The sequence below is a fragment of the Ranitomeya imitator genome, chromosome 1 (genome assembly GCF_032444005.1).
Source record: "Ranitomeya imitator isolate aRanImi1 chromosome 1, aRanImi1.pri, whole genome shotgun sequence".
NCBI lineage: Eukaryota > Metazoa > Chordata > Amphibia > Anura > Dendrobatidae > Ranitomeya > Ranitomeya imitator.
Window position 1 is genome coordinate 626132010 of NC_091282.1, and position 22730 is coordinate 626154739.

The 22730-nt window shown below is 32.9% G+C and overlaps 1 protein-coding gene across 1 annotated transcript in view; it reads right to left on the reverse strand.

Annotated features, from left to right (window-relative positions):
- The window catches only part of LOC138637383 (zinc finger protein 585A-like), a 64188-nt gene that overhangs the window by 40651 nt on the left and 807 nt on the right, over positions 1–22730 (reverse strand). The window contains exon 2 of the mRNA XM_069726045.1: positions 4194–4286. Within this exon, the coding sequence (XP_069582146.1) occupies positions 4194–4262 (69 nt within the window). The 5' untranslated portion in view covers positions 4263–4286. The remainder of the gene's footprint in view (positions 1–4193; positions 4287–22730) is intronic.

Consider the following 22730-nt stretch of genomic DNA (forward strand, 5'->3'; position numbering starts at 1 on the left):
TTTTGGGCGTGACTGACTCTCCTAAAAGGGGCTGTGTGAGAATAGATAAAAGTAGCATTTGTGAAGCTGTGCCCCACTTGTCAGTGGGCCATGCTTGGTACTGCAAACTCAGACCTATAGACCTGATTCATAGAGTGGTTGAGCTGGAAGGGACCTCCAGAGTCATCATTTCCAACCCCCTGCTCAATGCAGGAGTCACTAAACCATCTCAGAGAGATCTCTGTCCAGTCTCTGTTTAAAGACTTCCATTGAAGGAGAGCTCACAGCCTCTCTTTGATCGCCCTCACTGTCAAAAAGGTTTTTCTAATATTTAATCTGTATCTTCTCCCTTTCAGTTTAATTTCATTGCTTCTCGTGTTTCCATGTGCAAATGAGAATAGTAATGATCTCTCTACACTGTGACATCCCTTCAGATATTTGTAGACAGCCATTAACCCCTTCCCGACCTCTGCCGTACTATTACTGCGGAGGTCGGGTCCCCTGCTTTGATGTGGGCTCCGGCGCTGAGCCCACATCAAAGCCGGGACATGTCAGCTGTTTTGAATAGCTGACATGTGCCCGCAATAGCGGCGGGTGAAATCGCGATTCACTCGTCGCTATTAACCAGTTAAATGCCGCTGTCAAACGCTAACAGCAGCATTTAACCGGCGCTTCAGGCCGCACGGCCGGAAATGATCGCATTGCCGACCCCATCACATGATCGGGGTCGGCTGTTGTGGATTCTGTTTTTGGGCTCCCTCTGGTGGTTACAGATGGTACTGGGTGACTTGTGTTTTCTGCGGTCTCTGGTGTCCACCTGTTCTATCAGGATATGGGAGTTTCCTATTTAACCTGGCTTTCTTGTCATTTCCTCGCCGGCTATCAATGTAATCAGTGTGTCTTGTTTCCTCTGCTTCCCGCTTCTGTAATCTTCAGGACAAGCTAAGTTTTTGATTTTCCTGTTCCACGTTTTGCTTAATTTTTGTCTTAGTCCAGCTTGCAGATATGTGATTCCTTTTTGCTGGTTGCTCTAGTGGGCTGATATTACTCCTCATGTTCCATGAGTTGGCACATGAGTTCAAGTAATTTCAGGATGTTTTTTTTGTAGGGTTTTTCGCTGACCGCGCAGTTCACTTTTGTATCCTCTGCTATCTAGCTTTAGCGGGCCTCATTTTGCTGAATCTGTTTTCATAACTACGTATGTGCTTTCCTCTCATTTCACCGTCATTACATGTGGGGGGCTGCTATTTCTGTGGGGTGTTTCTCTGGAGGCAAGAGAGGTCTGTGTTTCTTCTAATAGGGGAAGTTAGTCCTTCGGCTGGCGCGAGACGTCTAGGAATCATCGTAGGCACGTTCCCCGGCTACAGCTAGTTGTGTGTTTAGGTTCAGGATCGCGGTCAGCTCAGTTTCCATCACCCTAGAGCTTGTTTTGTTTTTTGTGCTTGTCCTTTTGTGATCCCCTGCCATTGGGATCATGACAGTCGGCGATGCGTCAGGATGGTAACCATAGAGGTCCTTGAGACCTCTATGGTTAATGATCCCGGCCTGCTGTGAGCGCCACCCTGTGGTCGGCGCTCATAGCAAGCCTGTAATTCAGCTACATAGCAGCGATCTGATGATCGCTGCTATGTAGCAGAGCCGATCGAGTTGTGCCAGCTTCTGGTCTCCCATGGAGGCTATTGAAGCATGGTAAAAGGAAAAAAAATGTTTTAAAAAATATGAAAAAAATAAAATTTAAAAGTTTAAATCACCCCCCTTTCGCCCCATCCAAAATAAAACGATTAAAAAAAAAAATCAAACCTACACATATTTGGTATCGCCGTGTTCAGAATTGCCCGACCTATCAATAAAAAAAGGATTAACCTGATCGCTAAACAGCGTAGCGAGAAAAAAAATTTGAAAAGCCAGAATTAAGTTTTTTTGGTCACCGCGACATTGCATTCAAATGTAATAACGGGCGATCAAAAGAACCTATCTGCACCAAAATGGTATCATTAAAAACATCAGCTTGGCACACAAAAAATAAGTCCTCACCTGATCCCAGATCATGAAAAATGAAGACGTTACGGGTATCGGAAAATGGCGCAATTTTTTTTAGCAAAGTTTGGAATTTTTTTTTACCACTTAGATAAAACGTCACCTAGTCATGTTTGGTGTCTATGAACTCGTACTGACCTGGAGAATCATAATGGCAGGTCAGTTTTAGCATTTAGTGAACCTAGCAAAAAAGCCAAACAAAAAACAAGTGTGGGACTGCACTTTTTTTGCAATTTCACCGCACTTGGAATTTATTTCCCGTTTTCTAGTACACGACATGCTAAAACCAATGATATTGATGAAAAGTGCAACTTGTCCTGCAAAAAACAAGCCCTCACATGGCCAAATTGACGAAAAAATAAAAAAGTTATGGCTCTGGGAAGGACGGGAGCTAAAAACGATAAAGCAAAAATGGAAAAGGGCAAGGTCATGAAGGGGTTAAAGGGAACTTGTCACCAGATTTGGCAGATACTAGTTATGGCCACGACCTTTCAGGACTTATATGCAGCATTCTATAAAGCTTAACTAGATCCTTCTGAATCCTGTCTTCACTAGTGATAGCTATCCTTCCTATCTTTGAATTGTCTGCAAATTTGATTAAGTTTAGTTTACCTTCAGTTCCCTTATCTAGATCATTTATAAAAAATGTTTAACAACACTGGAGCCAGGACAGAGCCTTGTGGTAGCCCGCTTGAAACAATTTTCCAATTGGAGGTGCCACCATTTATCACCACTCTCTGAGTACAATCACTGAGCCAGCGATGAATCCAGTCCAACTGTCCAACCAAATAACTAAAGGGGAGTATACTAACAGCACTACCAAACAGAAACCTACCCCTAAAAACATTCATCTTTATTAATAATCACAGGTAATACCAACAATCAAAAAAATTTAGATAAAAAACATCCCACCAAGGATTCTCAGCCCAGGATTGAGGATAGCAGCACTTATGAGGAAGAGTATACCCAAAGAAAAAATTGCAAAAATAAAATAAAAAAGTGATATCGAAAATGAAAAAACAAAAATGAAAAAAATCTTAAAGTGCAATATATAATATACCTTCCTGTCCCTAATAGGCCCTGAAGTCTGATATCCTTCCTATCAGCGGAGGTTGGCACCCTAATTTGCGATGTGGCGCCCCCGCTCATCGGCGGCTGTCCCTTCAGTCCCTGGGCGATCCCTACGTCTATCACAATCACAGACACAAAAACAATTGATTGCAGATCAAATTAGATCCACAACTATTGTATAACCAAAATCAGAATTAATATATGGCTGTAGGCCAATCTGTCTCTTATAATTCTACTCTCCTGCTCCACGTAAAAACTGGCGCCTGACATTAATATAAATTAGAACTTCAATGTATATGGTACCTAGTCAGACTATGGAGCCAGGAGAAAAAAAGGGCTATGCTAAGTCTAAGCTGCCCTTCTGGGTATCACAAGAAAAAATCAATTAATTATGCACTCCAAATCTAAATAGTTATTTCACCAAAGCATCGTAACAATACTCCCTTGTTTGTATTGTGCATAACAGATACCTCATATTATAAAGTGCTGAATGTGCAAATACAGTGCAAAATCATAGCTCATCGCTTCTCAGCCAGTCCCTTTGAATAGTTGTGCCGATACATCAGCTCTCACTGTCCCATCCTTCCCTGGGGGTTCATCAGGGGACTTAGAAATGACTCCAAATGACCTTAATAGGCTGTCGAGCTTCAGACAGGAACCATTCTCCTATCTACCAGAATCACAGGTTTCTGTTTGGTAGTGCTGCCGGTGATGAATCCACCTAACTGTGGCCTTGTCACTCCCAGTCAAGATATACTATATCTACCGCATTTCCCTGATCCACCCAGTCAGTGATTCCATCAGAGAAGGAAATTAGATGAGTCTGGCATGACTTATTTGATACAAACCCATGCTGGCTCTGGTTAATTACTCTATTCTTATCCAAGTACTTACATACATGCTGTTTAATAAAGATATTTCCTGGTATAGAAGGCTTTTTCCCAGGAATGAATTCTTTAGACACAGCCAGTGGTGAGATCACTTTATTTCAAAGATTTCATGGAGATGCTGTAAGTTGGTAGAAGGACTAAATTGATTTTTTTTTTTGTTTTTGTGCTACTGCGTTTTCCTTGTTGTCACATGAATGAAACAAAAATGGACATTACCTGCAGAGATTTTTTGTTTTTCTCTTTCAGGGCCTTCCTTAATGGAAGTCTCTTCTTTAACTTTCTCATTGTTGCGTTCTTTATCTGGACATTCTGTAAAATGGCAACAACAAATACAGGAAAAATGATAAAAACATACAAAAAGAAGAAAAAATAGATAATAAGCCCAATATGTCATAAATCAAGAAATAAAACAGTATTTAAGAGAATTCCCATGATAGAACTTGGCAAAAAAGAGAAAAATTACAGTATTCCGATTAAAGGGATTGAGCAGGGATAATTTCTCAACCATGGGGGTGTGACTGATGGGACCTGCACCAATCAACATTTATCGCAGATATAGGATGGCGCAGCCTGGCCATGTATTCCGTATGGGGCTGCTGAGTGCAGCACTCCGCTTCTCTGGCAGCCCCATAGACAATGAATAGGGCTGGCGGGTGGGCATCCAACCTGCTGCTCAATTTCATGACTAGGAAACAAATTCTCCGTTCTGCCAATCGGTGCAAGTGCCAGCAATCACAGATCAGCAAGCTTGTATGTTCTCACTGTGTTTGCGGGGGTTTCTCTGGTTTCACAATTTGCAATTGGTTGCTGAAATACAAAAAAAAAAACTGTAAAAAGAAGTCAAAATGTCACACCTATCCCAAAATAGTATAAAAAGGTATCAATAAAAACATTGTTGTGGCCTGCAAGCTATAAGCCATCACAGCTCCACCAACTAAAAAATCAAAACGTTGCGGCCTTGGAAAACAGCGACAATTTCTATTTCACAAATATAAGATTTTTTTCATGACTGAAATTTAAAAAAAAAAACTTAATGTCTGGTGTCGCCGTAGGGGTATGTTTCCACATGGCGTATTTGCTGCGGATTCGACGCTGTGTACAGCCGCAGCATCCAGATGTTACAGTATAGTGGATGGAATTTTATGAAATCCCATATCCACTATGCGTACAAAAACTCAGGTGGCAGACCTGCGTATACACACATGTGGCGCGTCTTTATAGACCGCAGCATGTCTATTGATCTTGTGGAGACGCTCAGTCTCTGTAAGATAAATAGCACCGTTCTATGTATAGGATGTGGTGATTCCACATGTGTTCAATGAACCAATGCGGAATCACCGTGCGTGCAAAAGGCGGCAGTGCTGTGGATGGAGCGGGGTTCAAAGCGCTGCCTTTATGGAAAGTGGAAACAGAGCCTAATCGTTCTGATAAGTGTGTGCGTGTGTATGGTGATTGCTGACTGTATAGTGTGCGTATATATAGTGTGTGTGTTGATAAAGTGTGCGTGTATATACGGTATTATATATAGTGTGCGTATATATATATAGTGTGTATTGATAAAGTGTGCATATATATAGTGTGTGTGTATAAACGGTATTATATATAGTGTGCGCATATATAGTGTGTGTATATACGGTATTGTATATAGTGTGAATAGTGTGTGTATATACGGTATTATATATAGTGTGCATATAGTGTGTGTATATACGGTATTATATATAGTGTGCATATAGTGTGTGTATATACGGTATTATATATAGTGTGCATATAGTGTGTGTATATACGGTATTATATATAGTGTGCATATAGTGTGTGTATATACGGTATTATATATAGTGTGCATATAGTGTGTGTGTATATACGGTATTATATATAGTGTGCATATAATGTGTGTATATACGGTATTATATATAGTGCATATAGTGTGTGAATATACGGTATTATATATAGTGTGCATATAGTGTGTGAATATACGGTATTATATATAGTGTGCATATAGTGTGTGTATATACGGTATTATATATAGTGTGCATATAGTGTGTGTATATACGGTATTATATATAGTGTGCATATAGTGTGTGTGTATATACGGTATTATATATAGTGTGCATATAGAGTGTGTGTATATACGGTATTATATATAGTGTGCATATAGAGTGTGTGTATATACGGTATTGCATATAGTGTGTGTATATATGGTATTATATATAGTGTTCATATAGTGTGTGTGTATATACGGTATTATATAGTGTGAATATAGTGTGTATATACGGTATTATATATAGTGTGCATATAGTGTGTGTATATACGGTATTATATATAGTGAAGTGTGCATATAGTGTGTATATACGGTATTATATATAGTGTGTGTATATATGGTATTATATACAGTGTGCATATAGTGTGTGTATATACGATATTATATATAGTGTGCATATAGTGTGTGTAAATACGGTATTATATATAGTGTGCATATAGTGTGTGTAAATACGGTATTATATATAGTGTGCGCATATATAGTGTGTGTATATATGGTATTATATATAGTGTGAATATATAGTGTGTGTATATACGGTATTATATATAGTGTGAATATATAGTGTGTGTGTATATACGGTATTATATAAAGTGTGCATATATAGTGTGTGTATATACGGTATTATATATAGTGTGAATATATAGTGTGTATATACGGTATTATATATAGTGTGCATATATAGTGTGTGTATATATGGTAATATATATAGTGTGCATATAGTGTGTGTATATACGGTATTATATATAGTGTGCATATATAGTGTGTGTATATACGGTATTATATACAGTGTGCATATAGTGTGTGTATATATGGTATTATATACAGTGTGCATATAGTGTGTGTATATATGGTATTATATACAGTGTGCATATAGTGTGTGTGTATACGGTATTATATATAGTGTGCATATAGTGTGTGTGTATACGGTATTATATATAGTGTGAATATATAGTGTGTGTATATACGGTATTATATATAGTGTGCATATATAGTGTGTGTATATACGGTATTATATAGTGTGCATATATAGTGTGTGTGTATATATGGTAATATATAAAGTGTGCATATAGTGTGTGTGTATATACGGTATTATAAATAGTGTGCATATATAGTGTGTGTATATACGGTATTATATACAGTGTGCATATAGTGTGTGTATATACGGTATTATATACAGTGTGCATATAGTGTGTGTATATATGGTATTATATACAGTGTGCATATAGTGTGTGTGTATACGGTATTATATATAGTGTGCATATAGTGCGTGTGTGTGTATATGGTGACGGGCACAGCGACGATGATGTCATAGAGGACGTAGAAATCCCACGTTTCTGATTCAGCGACGGGCACAGTATCGACGTAGATGTCATAATGGTTGCCATGGCGACGATGATGTCATACAGGTTGCCTCGACCAATCAGCGACGGGCACAGTCTGCCGCGAATTCTGGAATCATCATTGTCCATATACTACGGGGACATGCATATTCTAGAATACCCGATGCGTTAGAATCGGGCCACAATCTAGTAGATATATACAGGTCCTTCTCAAAAAATTAGCATATAGTGTTAAATTTCATTATTTCCCATAATGTAATGATTACAATTAAACTTTCATATATTATAGATTCATTATCCACCAACTGAAATTTGTCAGGTCTTTTATTGTTTTAATACTGATGATTTTGGCATACAACTCCTGATAACCCAAAAAACCTGTCTCAATAAATTAGCATATCAAGAAAAGGTTCTCTAAACGACCTATTACCCTAATCTTCTGAATCAACTAATTAACTCTAAACACATGCAAAAGATACCTGAGGCTTTTATAAACTCCCTGCCTGGTTCATTACTCAAAACCCCCATCATGGGTAAGACTAGCGACCTGACAGATGTCAAGAAGGCCATCATTGACACCCTCAAGCAAGAGGGTAAGACCCAGAAAGAAATTTCTCAACAAATAGGCTGTTCCCAGAGTGCTGTATCAAGGCACCTCAATGGTAAGTCTGTTGGAAGGAAACAATGTGGCAGAAAACGCTGTACAACGAGAAGAGGAGACCGGACCCTGAGGAAGATTGTGGAGAAGGACCGATTCCAGACCTTGGGGAACCTGAGGAAGCAGTGGACTGAGTCTGGTGTGGAAACATCCAGAGCCACCGTGCACAGGCGTGTGCAGGAAATGGGCTACAGGTGCCGCATTCCCCAGGTAAAGCCACTTTTGAACCATAAACAGCGGCAGAGGCGCCTGGCCTGGGCTACAGAGGAGCAGCACTGGACTGTTGCTAAGTGGTCCCAAGTACTTTTTTCTGATGAAAGCAAATTTTGCATGTCATTCGGAAATCAAGGTGCCAGAGTCTGGAGGAAGACTGGGGAGAAGGAAATGCCAAAATGCCTGAAGTCCAGTGTCAAGTACCCACAGTCAGTGATGGTGTGGGGTGCCATGTCAGCTGCTGGTGTTGGTCCACTGTGTTTCATCAAGGGCAGGGTCAATGCAGCTAGCTATCAGGAGATTTTGGAGCACTTCATGCTTCCATCGGCTGAAATGCTTTATGGAGAGGAAGATTTCATTTTTCAGCACGACCTGGCACCTGCTCACAGTGCCAAAACCACTGGTAAATGGTTTACTGACCATGGTATTACTGTGCTCAATTGGCCTGCCAACTCTCCTGACCTGAACCCCATAGAGAATCTGTGGGATATTGTGAAGAGAAAGTTGAGAGACGCAAGACCCAACACTCTGGATGAGCTTAAGGCCGCTATTGAAGCATCCTGGGCCTCCATAACATCTCAGCAGTGTCACAGGCTGATTGCCTCCATGCCACGCCGCATTGAAGCAGTCATTTCTGCCAAAGGATTCCCGACCAAGTATTGAGTGCATAACTGAACATTATTATTTGTTGATTTTTTTGTTTGTTATTAAAAAACACTTTTATTTGATTGGATGGGTGAAATATGCTAATTTATTGAGACAGGTTTTTTGGGTTATCAGGAGTTGTATGCCAAAATCATCAGTATTAAAACAATAAAAGACCTGACAAATTTCAGTTGGTGGATAATGAATCTATAATATATGAAAGTTTAATTGTAATCATTACATTATGGTAAATAATGAAATTTAACACTATATGCTAATTTTTTTAGAAGGACCTGTATATATACACACTATACAGAGCCGTCATTGTGTGCAGCCTGTCATCACCCCACTCTTATTCTCCGCGGGAGACACATGTGCGCTTGTTGTCCTTTGTGTGGCTCCGTCAGCTGGATCAGTGGCCACAGCCCGCCCCCGCCCCGTACGGTATTATATATAGTGTGCGCATATATAGTGTGTGTATTGATAGTGTGCGTATATATAGTGTGTGTATATACGGTATTATATATAGTGTGCGCATAGCTAGTGTGTGTATTGATAAAGTGTGAGTATATATAGTGTGTGCGTATATATAGTGTGTGTGTATATACGTTATTATATATAGTGTGCGCATATATAGTGTGTGTATATACGGTATTATATATAGTGTGCATATAGTGTGTGTATATATACGGTATTATATAGTGTGTATAGTGTGTGCATATACGGTATTATATAGTGTGAATATATAGTGTGTGTGTATATACGGTATTATATATAGTGTATGTATATACGGTATTATATATAGTGTGCATATAGTGTGTGTATATACGGTATTATATATAGTGTGCATATAGTGTGTGTGTATATACGGTATTATATATAGTGTGCATATAGTGTGTGTGTATATACGGTATTATATATAGTGTGCATATAGTGTGTGTATATACGGTATTATATATAGTGTGCATATAGTGTGTGTGTATATACGGTATTATATATAGTGTGTGTTTATATACGGTATTATATATAGTGTGCATATATACGGTATTATATATAGTGTGCATATATACGGTATTATATATAGCGTGCATATAGTGTGTGTATATACGGTATTATATATAGTGTGCATATATAGTGTGTGTATATACGGTATTATATATAGTGTGCATATAGTGTGTGTATATACGGTATTATATATAGTGTGCATATAGTGTGTGTGTATATACGGTATTATATATAGTGTGCATATAGTGTGTGTGTATATACGGTATTATATATAGTGTGCATATATACGGTATTATATATAGTGTGCATATAGTGTGTATATACGGTATTATATATAGTGTGCATATATACGGTATTATATATAGTGTGCATATAGTGTGTGTATATATACGGTATTATATATAGTGTGCATATATAGTGTGTGTATATATGGTATTATATATAGTGTGCATATAGTGTGTGTATATACGGTATTATATATAGTGTGTATATATACGGTATTATATATAGTGTGCATATATAGTGTGTGTGTATATGGTATTATATATAGTGTGCATATAGTGTGTATATACGGTATTATATATAGTGTGCATATATAGTGTGTGTATATACGGTATTATATATAGTGTGCATATATAGTGTGTGTATATATGGTATTATATATAGTGTGCATATAGTGTGTGTATAGACGGCATTATATATAGTGTGCATATATAGTGTGTGTATATACGGTATTATATATAGTGTGCATATATAGTGTGTGTATATATGGTATTATATAGTTTGCATAGTGTGTGTATATACGGTATTATATATAGTGTGCATATAGTGTGTGTATATATGGTATTATATATAGTGTGCATATATAGTGTGTGTATATACGGTATTATATATAGTGTGTGTGTATACACGGTATTATATATAGTGTGTGTGTATATACGGTATTATATATAGTGTGCATAGTGTGTGTATATACGGTATTATATATAGTGTGCATATATAGTGTGTGTATATACGGTATTATATATAGTGTGCATATATAGTGTGTGTATATATGGTATTATATGTAGTGTGCATATATAGTGTGTGTATATACGGTATTATATATAGTGTGCATATATAGTGTGTGTATATATGGTATTATATGTAGTGTGCATATATAGTGTGTGTATATACGGTATTATATATAGTGTGTGAGTATACACGGTATTATATATAGTGTGTGTGTATATACGGTATTATATATAGTGTGCATATATAGTGTGTGTATATACGGTATTATATATAGTGTGCATATATAGTGTGTGTATATACGGTATTACATATAGTGTGCATATAGTGTGTGTATATACGGTATTATATATAGTGTGCATATAGTGTTTGTATATACGGTATTATATATAGTGTGCATATAGTGTGTGTATATACGGTATTATATATAGTGTGCATATATAGTGTGTATATACGGTATTATATATAGTGTGCATATATAGTGTGTGTATATATGGTATTATATATAGTGTGCATATAGTGTGTATATACAGTATTCTATATAGTGTGCATATAGTGTGTATATACGGTATTATATATAGTGTGCATATATAGTGCGTGTATATACGGTATTATACATAGTGTGCATATATAGTGTGTGTATATATGGTATTATATATAGTGTGCATATAGTGTGTGTATATACGGTATTATATATAGTGTGCATATAGTGTGTGTATATACGGTATTATATATAGTGTGCATATAGTGTGTGTATATACGGTATTATATATAGTGTGCATATAGTGTGTGTATATACGGTATTATATATAGTGTGCATATAGTGTGTGTATATACGGTATTATATATAGTGTGCATATAGTGTGTGTATATACGGTATTATATATAGTGTGCATATAGTGTGTGTGTATACGGTATTATATATAGTGTGCATATAGTGTGTGTGTGTATATACGGTATTATATATAGTGTGCATATATACGGTATTATATATAGTGTGCATATAGTGTGTATATACGGTATTATATATAGCGTGCATATATACGGTATTATATATAGTGTGTATATAGTGTGTGTATATACGGTATTATATATAGTGTGCGTATATACGGTATTATATATAGTGTGCATATATACGGTATTATATATAGTGTGCATATATACGGTATTATATATAGTGTGCATATATACGGTATTATATATAGTGTGCATATAGTGTGTGTATATATGGTATTATATATAGTGTGCATATAGTGTGTGTATATACAGTATTATATAGTGCATATATAGTGTGTGTATATACGGTATTATATATAGTGTGCATATAGTGTGTGTGTGTGTATATACGGTATTATATATAGTGTGCATATATACGGTATTATAGTGTGCATATAGTGTGTGTGTATATACGGTATTATATCTAGTGTGCATATATACGGTATTATATATTATTATTTATTTATATAGCACCATTTATTCCATTCCGTGCATATATACGGTATTATATATAGTGTGCATATAGTGTGTGTATATACGGTATTATATATAGTGTGCATATAGTGTGTGTATATACGGTATTATATATAGTGTGCATATAGTGTGTGTATATACGGTATTATATATAGTGTGTGTGTATATACGGTATTATATATAGTGTGCATATAGTGTGTGTGTATATACGGTATTATATATAGTGTGCACATAGTGTGTGTATATATACGGTATTATATATAGTGTGCATATATACGGTATTATATATAGTGTGCATATAGTGTGTGCGTATATACGGTATTATATATAGTGCATATATACGGTATTATATATAGTGTGCATATATACGGTATTATATAGTGTGCATATAGTGTGTGTATATACGGTATTATATATAGTGTGCATATAGTGTGTGTATATACGGTATTATATATAGTGTGCATATATAGTGTGTATATATACGGTATTATATATAGTGTGCATATATAGTGTGTGTATATATGGTATTATATATAGTGTGCATATAGTGTGTGTATATACGGTATTATATATAGTGTGCATATATAGTGTGTATATATACGGTATTATATATAGTGTGCATATATAGTGTGTGTATATATGGTATTATATATAGTGTGCATATACGGTATTATATATAGTGTGCATATATAGTGTGTGTATATACGGTATTATATATAGTGTGCATATATAGTGTGTGTATATATGGTATTATATATAGTGTGCATATAGTGTGTGTATATACGGCATTATATATAGTGTGCATATATAGTGTGTGTATATACGGTATTATATATAGTGTGCATATATAGTGTGTGTATATATGGTATTATATAGTTTGCATAGTGTGTGTATATACGGTATTATATATAGTGTGCATATAGTGTGTGTATATACGGTATTATATATAGTGTGCATATATAGTGTGTGTATATACGGTATTATATATAGTGTGTGTATACACGGTATTATATATAGTGTGTGTGTATATACGGTATTATATATAGTGTGCATAGTGTGTGTATATACGGTATTATATATAGTGTGCATATATAGTGTGTGTATATACGGTATTATATATAGTGTGCATATATAGTGTGTGTATATATGGTATTATATGTAGTGTGCATATATAGTGTGTGTATATACGGTATTATACATAGTGTGTGTGTATACACGGTATTATATATAGTGTGTGTGTATATACGGTATTATATATAGTGTGCATATATAGTGTGTGTATATACGGTATTATATATAGTGTGCATATATAGTGTGTGTATATACGGTATTATATATAGTGTGCATATAGTGTGTATATACGGTATTATATATAGTGTGCATATAGTGTTTGTATATACGGTATTATATATAGTGTGCATATAGTGTGTGTATATACGGTATTATATATAGTGTGCATATATAGTGTGTGTATATATGGTATTATATATAGTGTGCATATAGTGTGTATATACAGTATTATATATAGTGTGCATATAGTGTGTGTATATACGGTATTATATATAGTGTGCATATATAGTGTGTGTATATACGGTATTATATATAGTGTGCATATATAGTGTGTGTATATATGGTATTATATATAGTGTGCATATAGTGTGTGTATATACGGTATTATATATAGTGTGCATATAGTGTGTGTATATACGGTATTATATATAGTGTGCATATAGTGTGTGTATATACGGTATTATATATAGTGTGCATATAGTGTGTGTATATACGGTATTATATATAGTGTGCATATTGTGTGTGTATATACGGTATTATATATAGTGTGCATATATAGTGTGTATATACGGTATTATATATAGTGTGCATATATAGTGTGTGTATATACGGTATTATATATAGTGTGCATATATACGGTATTATATATAGTGTGCATATATACGGTATTATATATAGTGTGCATATAGTGTGTGTATATACGGTATTATATATAGTGTGCATATAGTGTGTGTGTATATACGGTATTATATATAGTGTGCATATAGTGTGTGTGTATATACGGTATTATATATAGTGTGCATAGTGTGTGTATATACGGTATTATATATAGTGTGCATATAGTGTGTGTGTATATTCGGTATTGTATATAGTGTGTATATACGGTATTATATATAGTGTGCATATAGTGTGTGTGTATATACGGTATTATATATAGTGTGCATATAGTGTGTGTGTATATACGGTATTATATATAGTGTGCATATATACGGTATTATATATAGTGTGCATATAGTGTGTGCGTATATACGGTATTATATATAGTGTGCATATATACGGTATATATAGTGTGCATATATACGGTATTATATATAGTGTGCATATAGTGTGTGTATATACAGTATTATATATAGTGTGCATATAGTGTGTGTATATACGGTATTATATATAGTGTGCATATATAGTGTGTGTATATACGGTATTATATATAGTGTGCATATATAGTGTGTGTATATACGGTATTATATATAGTGTGCATATAGTGTGTGTGTATATACGGCATTATATATAGTGTGCATATATAGTGTGTGTATATACGGTATTATATAGTGTGTGTATACGGTATTATATATAGTGTGCATATAGTGTGTGTATATACGGTATTATATATAGTGTGCATATAGTGTGTGTATATACGGTATTATATATAGTGTGCATATAGTGTGTGTGTATATACGGTATTATATATAGTGTGCATATATACGGTATTATATATAGTGTGCATATAGTGTGTGTATATACGGTATTATATATAGTGTGCATATATACGGTATTATATATAGTGTGCATATAGTGTGTGTATATACGGTATTATATATAGTGTGCATATATACGGTATTATATATAGTGTGCATATATACGGTATTATATATAGTGTGCATATAGTGTGTGTATATACGGTATTATATATAGTGTGCATATAGTGTGTGTGTATATACGGTATTATATATAGTGTGCATATATAGTGTGTGTATATACGGTATTATATATAGTGTGCGTGTATATACGGTATTGTATATAGTGTGTGTATATACGGTATTATATATAGTGTGCATATAGTGTGTGTGTATATACGGTATTATATATAGTGTGCATATAGTGTGTGTGTATATACGGTATTATATATAGTGTGCATATAGTGTGTGTATATACGGTATTATATATAGTGTGCATATAGTGTGTGTGTATATACGGTATTATATATAGTGTGCATATAGTGTGTGTATATACAGTATTATATATAGTGTGCATATAGTGTGTGTATATACGGTATTATATATAGTGTGCATATATAGTGTGTATATACGGTATTATATATAGTGTGCATATAGTGTGTTTATATACGGTATTATATATAGTGTGTGTATATACGGTATTATATATAGTGTGCATATATAGTGTGTATATACGGTATTATATATAGTGTGCATATAGTGTGTGTATATACGGTATTATATATAGTGTGCATATAGTGTGTGTGTATATACGGTATTATATATAGTGTGCATATAGTGTGTGTGTATATACGGTATTATATATAGTGTGCATATATACGGTATTATATATAGTGTGCATATAGTGTGTATATACGGTATTATATATAGTGTGCATATATACGGTATTATATATAGTGTGCATATAGTGTGTGTATATATACGGTATTATATATAGTGTGCATATATAGTGTGTGTATATATGGTATTATATATAGTGTGCATATAGTGTGTGTATATACGGTATTATATATAGTGTGTATATATACGGTATTATATATAGTGTGCATATATAGTGTGTGTGTATATGGTATTATATATAGTGTGCATATAGTGTGTATATACGGTATTATATATAGTGTGCATATATAGTGTGTGTATATACGGTATTATATATAGTGTGCATATATAGTGTGTGTATATATGGTATTATATATAGTGTGCATATAGTGTGTGTATAGACGGCATTATATATAGTGTGCATATATAGTGTGTGTATATACGGTATTATATATAGTGTGCATATATAGTGTGTGTATATATGGTATTATATAGTTTGCATAGTGTGTGTATATACGGTATTATATATAGTGTGCATATAGTGTGTGTATACACGGTATTATATATAGTGTGTGTGTATATACGGTATTATATATAGTGTGCATATATAGTGTGTGTGTATATGGTATTATATATAGTGTGCATATAGTGTGTGTATATACGGTATTATATATAGTGTGCATATAGTGTGTGTATACACGGTATTATATATAGTGTGTGTGTATATACGGTATTATATATAGTGTGCATAGTGTGTGTATATACGGTATTATATATAGTGTGCATATATAGTGTGTGTATATACGGTATTATATATAGTGTGCATATATAGTGTGTGTATATATGGTATTATATGTAGTGTGCATATATAGTGTGTGTATATACGGTATTATATATAGTGTGTGAGTATACACGGTATTATATATAGTGTGTGTGTATATACGGTATTATATATAGTGTGCATATATAGTGTGTGTATATACGGTATTATATATAGTGTGCATATATAGTGTGTGTATATACGGTATTATATATAGTGTGCATATAGTGTGTGTATATACGGTATTATATATAGTGTGCATATAGTGTTTGTATATACGGTATTATATATAGTGTGCATATAGTGTGTGTATATACGGTATTATATATAGTGTGCATATATAGTGTGTATATACGGTATTATATATAGTGTGCATATATAGTGTGTGTATATATGGTATTATATATAGTGTGCATATAGTGTGTATATACAGTATTCTATATAGTGTGCATATAGTGTGTGTATATACGGTATTATATATAGTGTGCATATATAGTGCGTGTATATACGGTATTATACATAGTGTGCATATATAGTGTGTGTATATATGGTATTATATATAGTGTGCATATAGTGTGTGTATATACGGTATTATATATAGTGTGCATATAGTGTGTGTATATACGGTATTATATATAGTGTGCATATAGTGTGTGTATATACGGTATTATATATAGTGTGCATATAGTGTGTGTATATACGGTATTATATATAGTGTGCATATAGTGTGTGTATATACGGTATTATATATAGTGTGCATATAGTGTGTGTATATACGGTATTATATATAGTGTGCATATAGAGTGTGTGTATATACGGTATTATATATAGTGTGCATATAGTGTGTGTGTGTATATACGGTATTATATATAGTGTGCATATATACGGTATTATATATAGTGTGCATATAGTGTGTATATACGGTATTATATATAGTGTGCATATATACGGTATTATATATAGTGTGTATATAGTGTGTGTATATACGGTATTATATATAGTGTGCGTATATACGGTATTATATATAGTGTGCGTATATACGGTATTATATATAGTGTGCATATATACGGTATTATATATAGTGTGCATATATACGGTATTATATATAGTGTGCATATATACGGTATTATATATAGTGTGCATATAGTGTGTGTATATATGGTATTATATATAGTGTGCATATAGTGTGTGTATATACAGTATTATATAGTGCATATATAGTGTGTGTATATACGGTATTATATATAGTGTGCATATAGTGTGTGTGTGTGTATATACGGTATTATATATAGTGTGCATATATACGGTATTATAGTGTGCATATAGTGTGTGTGTATATACGGTATTATATCTAGTGTGCATATATACGGTATTATATATTATTATTTATTTATATAGCACCATTTATTCCATTCCGTGCATATATACGGTATTATATATAGTGTGCATATAGTGTGTGTATATACGGTATTATATATAGTGTGCATATAGTGTGTGTATATACGGTATTATATATAGTGTGCATATAGTGTGTGTATATACGGTATTATATATAGTGTGTGTGTATATACGGTATTATATATAGTGTGCATATAGTGTGTGTGTATATACGGTATTATATATAGTGTGCACATAGTGTGTGTATATATACGGTATTATATATAGTGTGCATATATACGGTATTATATATAGTGTGCATATAGTGTGTGCGTATATACGGTATTATATATAGTGCATATATACGGTATTATATATAGTGTGCATATATACGGTATTATATAGTGTGCATATAGTGTGTGTATATACGGTATTATATATAGTGTGCATATAGTGTGTGTATATACGGTATTATATATAGTGTGCATATATAGTGTGTATATATACGGTATTATATATAGTGTGCATATATAGTGTGTGTATATATGGTATTATATATAGTGTGCATATAGTGTGTGTATATACGGTATTATATATAGTGTGCATATATAGTGTGTATATATACGGTATTATATATAGTGTGCATATATAGTGTGTGTATATATGGTATTATATATAGTGTGCATATACGGTATTATATATAGTGTGCATATATAGTGTGTGTATATACGGTATTATATATAGTGTGCATATATAGTGTGTGTATATATGGTATTATATATAGTGTGCATATAGTGTGTGTATAGACGGCATTATATATAGTGTGCATATATAGTGTGTGTATATACGGTATTATATATAGTGTGCATATATAGTGTGTGTATATATGGTATTATATAGTTTGCATAGTGTGTGTATATACGGTATTATATATAGTGTGCATATAGTGTGTGTATATACGGTATTATATATAGTGTGCATATATAGTGTGTGTATATACGGTATTATATATAGTGTGTGTGTATACACGGTATTATATATAGTGTGTGTGTATATACGGTATTATATATAGTGTGCATAGTGTGTGTATATACGGTATTATATATAGTGTGCATATATAGTGTGTGTATATACGGTATTATATATAGTGTGCATATATAGTGTGTGTATATATGGTATATGTAGTGTGCATATATAGTGTGTGTATATACGGTATTATATATAGTGTGTGTGTATACACGGTATTATATATAGTGTGTGTGTATATACGGTATTATATATAGTGTGCATATATAGTGTGTGTATATACGGTATTATATATAGTGTGCATATATAGTGTGTGTATATACGGTATTATATATAGTGTGCATATAGTGTGTATATACGGTATTATATATAGTGTGCATATAGTGTTTGTATATACGGTATTATATATAGTGTGCATATAGTGTGTGTATATACGGTATTATATATAGTGTGCATATATAGTGTGTGCATATATGGTATTATATATAGTGTGCATATAGTGTGTATATACAGTATTATATATAGTGTGCATATAGTGTGTGTATATACGGTATTATATATAGTGTGCATATATAGTGTGTGTATATACGGTATTATATATAGTGTGCATATATAGTGTGTGTATATATGGTATTATATATAGTGTGCATATAGTGTGTGTATATACGGTATTATATATAGTGTGCATATAGTGTGTGTATATACGGTATTATATATAGTGTGCATATAGTGTGTGTATATACGGTATTATATATAGTGTGCATATAGTGTGTGTATATACGGTATTATATATAGTGTGCATATTGTGTGTGTATATACGGTATTATATATAGTGTGCATATATAGTGTGTATATACGGTATTATATATAGTGTGCATATATAGTGTGTGTATATACGGTATTATATATAGTGTGCATATATACGGTATTATATATAGTGTGCATATATACGGTATTATATATAGTGTGCATATAGTGTGTGTATATACGGTATTATATATAGTGTGCATATAGTGTGTGTGTATATACGGTATTATATATAGTGTGCATATAGTGTGTGTGTATATACGGTATTATATATAGTGTGCATAGTGTGTGTATATACGGTATTATATATAGTGTGCATATAGTGTGTGTGTATATTCGGTATTGTATATAGTGTGTATATACGGTATTATATATAGTGTGCATATAGTGTGTGTGTATATACGGTATTATATATAGTGTGCATATAGTGTGTGTGTATATACGGTATTATATATAGTGTGCATATATACGGTATTATATATAGTGTGCATATAGTGTGTGCGTATATACGGTATTATATATAGTGTGCATATATACGGTATATATAGTGTGCATATATACGGTATTATATATAGTGTGCATATAGTGTGTGTATATACAGTATTATATATAGTGTGCATATAGTGTGTGTATATACGGTATTATATATAGTGTGCATATATAGTGTGTGTATATACGGTATTATATATAGTGTGCATATATAGTGTGTGTATATACGGTATTATATATAGTGTGCATATAGTTTGTGTGTATATACGGCATTATATATAGTGTGCATATATAGTGTGTGTATATACGGTATTATATAGTGTGTGTATACGGTATTATATATAGTGTGCATATAGTGTGTGTATATACGGTATTATATATAGTGTGCATATAGTGTGTGTGTATATACGGTATTATATATAGTGTGCATATAGTGTGTGTGTATATACGGTATTATATATAGTGTGCATATATACGGTATTATATATAGTGTGCATATAGTGTGTGTATATACGGTATTATATATAGTGTGCATATATACGGTATTATATATAGTGTGCATATAGTGTGTGTATATACGGTATTATATATAGTGTGCATATATACGGTATTATATATAGTGTGCATATATACGGTATTATATATAGTGTGCATATAGTGTGTGTATATACGGTATTATATATAGTGTGCATATAGTGTGTGTGTATATACGGTATTATATATAGTGTGCATATATAGTGTGTGTATATACGGTATTATATATAGTGTGCGTGTATATACGGTATTGTATATAGTGTGTGTATATACGGTATTATATATAGTGTGCATATAGTGTGTGTATATACGGTATTATATATAGTGTGCATATAGTGTGTGTGTATATACGGTATTATATATAGTGTGCATATAGTGTGTGTATATACGGTATTATATATAGTGTGCATATAGTGTGTGTGTATATACGGTATTGTATATAGTGTGTGTATATACGGTATTATATATAGTGTGCATATAGTGTGTGTGTATATACGGTATTATATATAGTGTGCATATAGTGTGTGTATATACAGTATTATATATAGTGTGCATATAGTGTGTGTATATACGGTATTATATATAGTGTGCATATATAGTGTGTATATACGGTATTATATATAGTGTGCATATAGTGTGTTTATATACGGTATTATATATAGTGTGTGTATATACGGTATTATATATAGTGTGCATATATAGTGTGTGTATATATGGTATTATATATAGTGTGCATATAGTGTGTGTATATACGGTATTATATATAGTGTGCATATTGTGTGTATATACGGTATTATATATAGTGTGTGTATATACGGTATTATATATAGTGTGCATATAGTGTGTGTATATATGGTATTATATATAGTGTGCATATATAGTGTGTATATACGGTATTATATATAGTGTGCATATATAGTGTGTGTATATACGGTATTATATATAGTGTGCATATAGTGTGTGTGTATATACGGCATTATATATAGTGTGCATATATAGTGTGTATATACGGTATTATATAGTGTGTGCATATAGTGTGTGTGTATATACGGTATTATATATAGTGTGCATATAGTGTGTGTATACACGGTATTATATATAGTGTGTGTATACACGGTATTATATATAGTGTGAATAGTGTGTGTATATATGGTATTATATATAGTGTGCATATATAGTGTGTGTATATACGGTATTATATATAGTGTGTGTGTATATACGGTATTATATAGTGTGTGTATATACGGTATTATATATAGTGTGTGTGTATATACGGTATTATATATAGTGTGTATATACGGTATTATATATAGTGTGTATATACGGTATTATATATAGTGTGCATATATAGTGTGTGTATATACGGTATTATATATAGTGTGTGTGTATATACGGTATTATATATAGTGTGTGTATATACGGTATTATATATAGTGTGCATATATAGTGTGTGTATATACGGTATTATATATAGTGTGTGTATATACGGTATTATATATAGTGTGCATATATAGTGTGTGTATATACGGTATTATATATAGTGTGTGTGTGTATACACGGTATTATATATAGTGTGTGTATATACGGTATTATATATAGTGTGCATATATAGTGTGTGTATATACGGTATTATATATAGTGTGTGTATATACGGTATTATATATAGTGTGCATATATAGTGTGTGTATATACGGTAT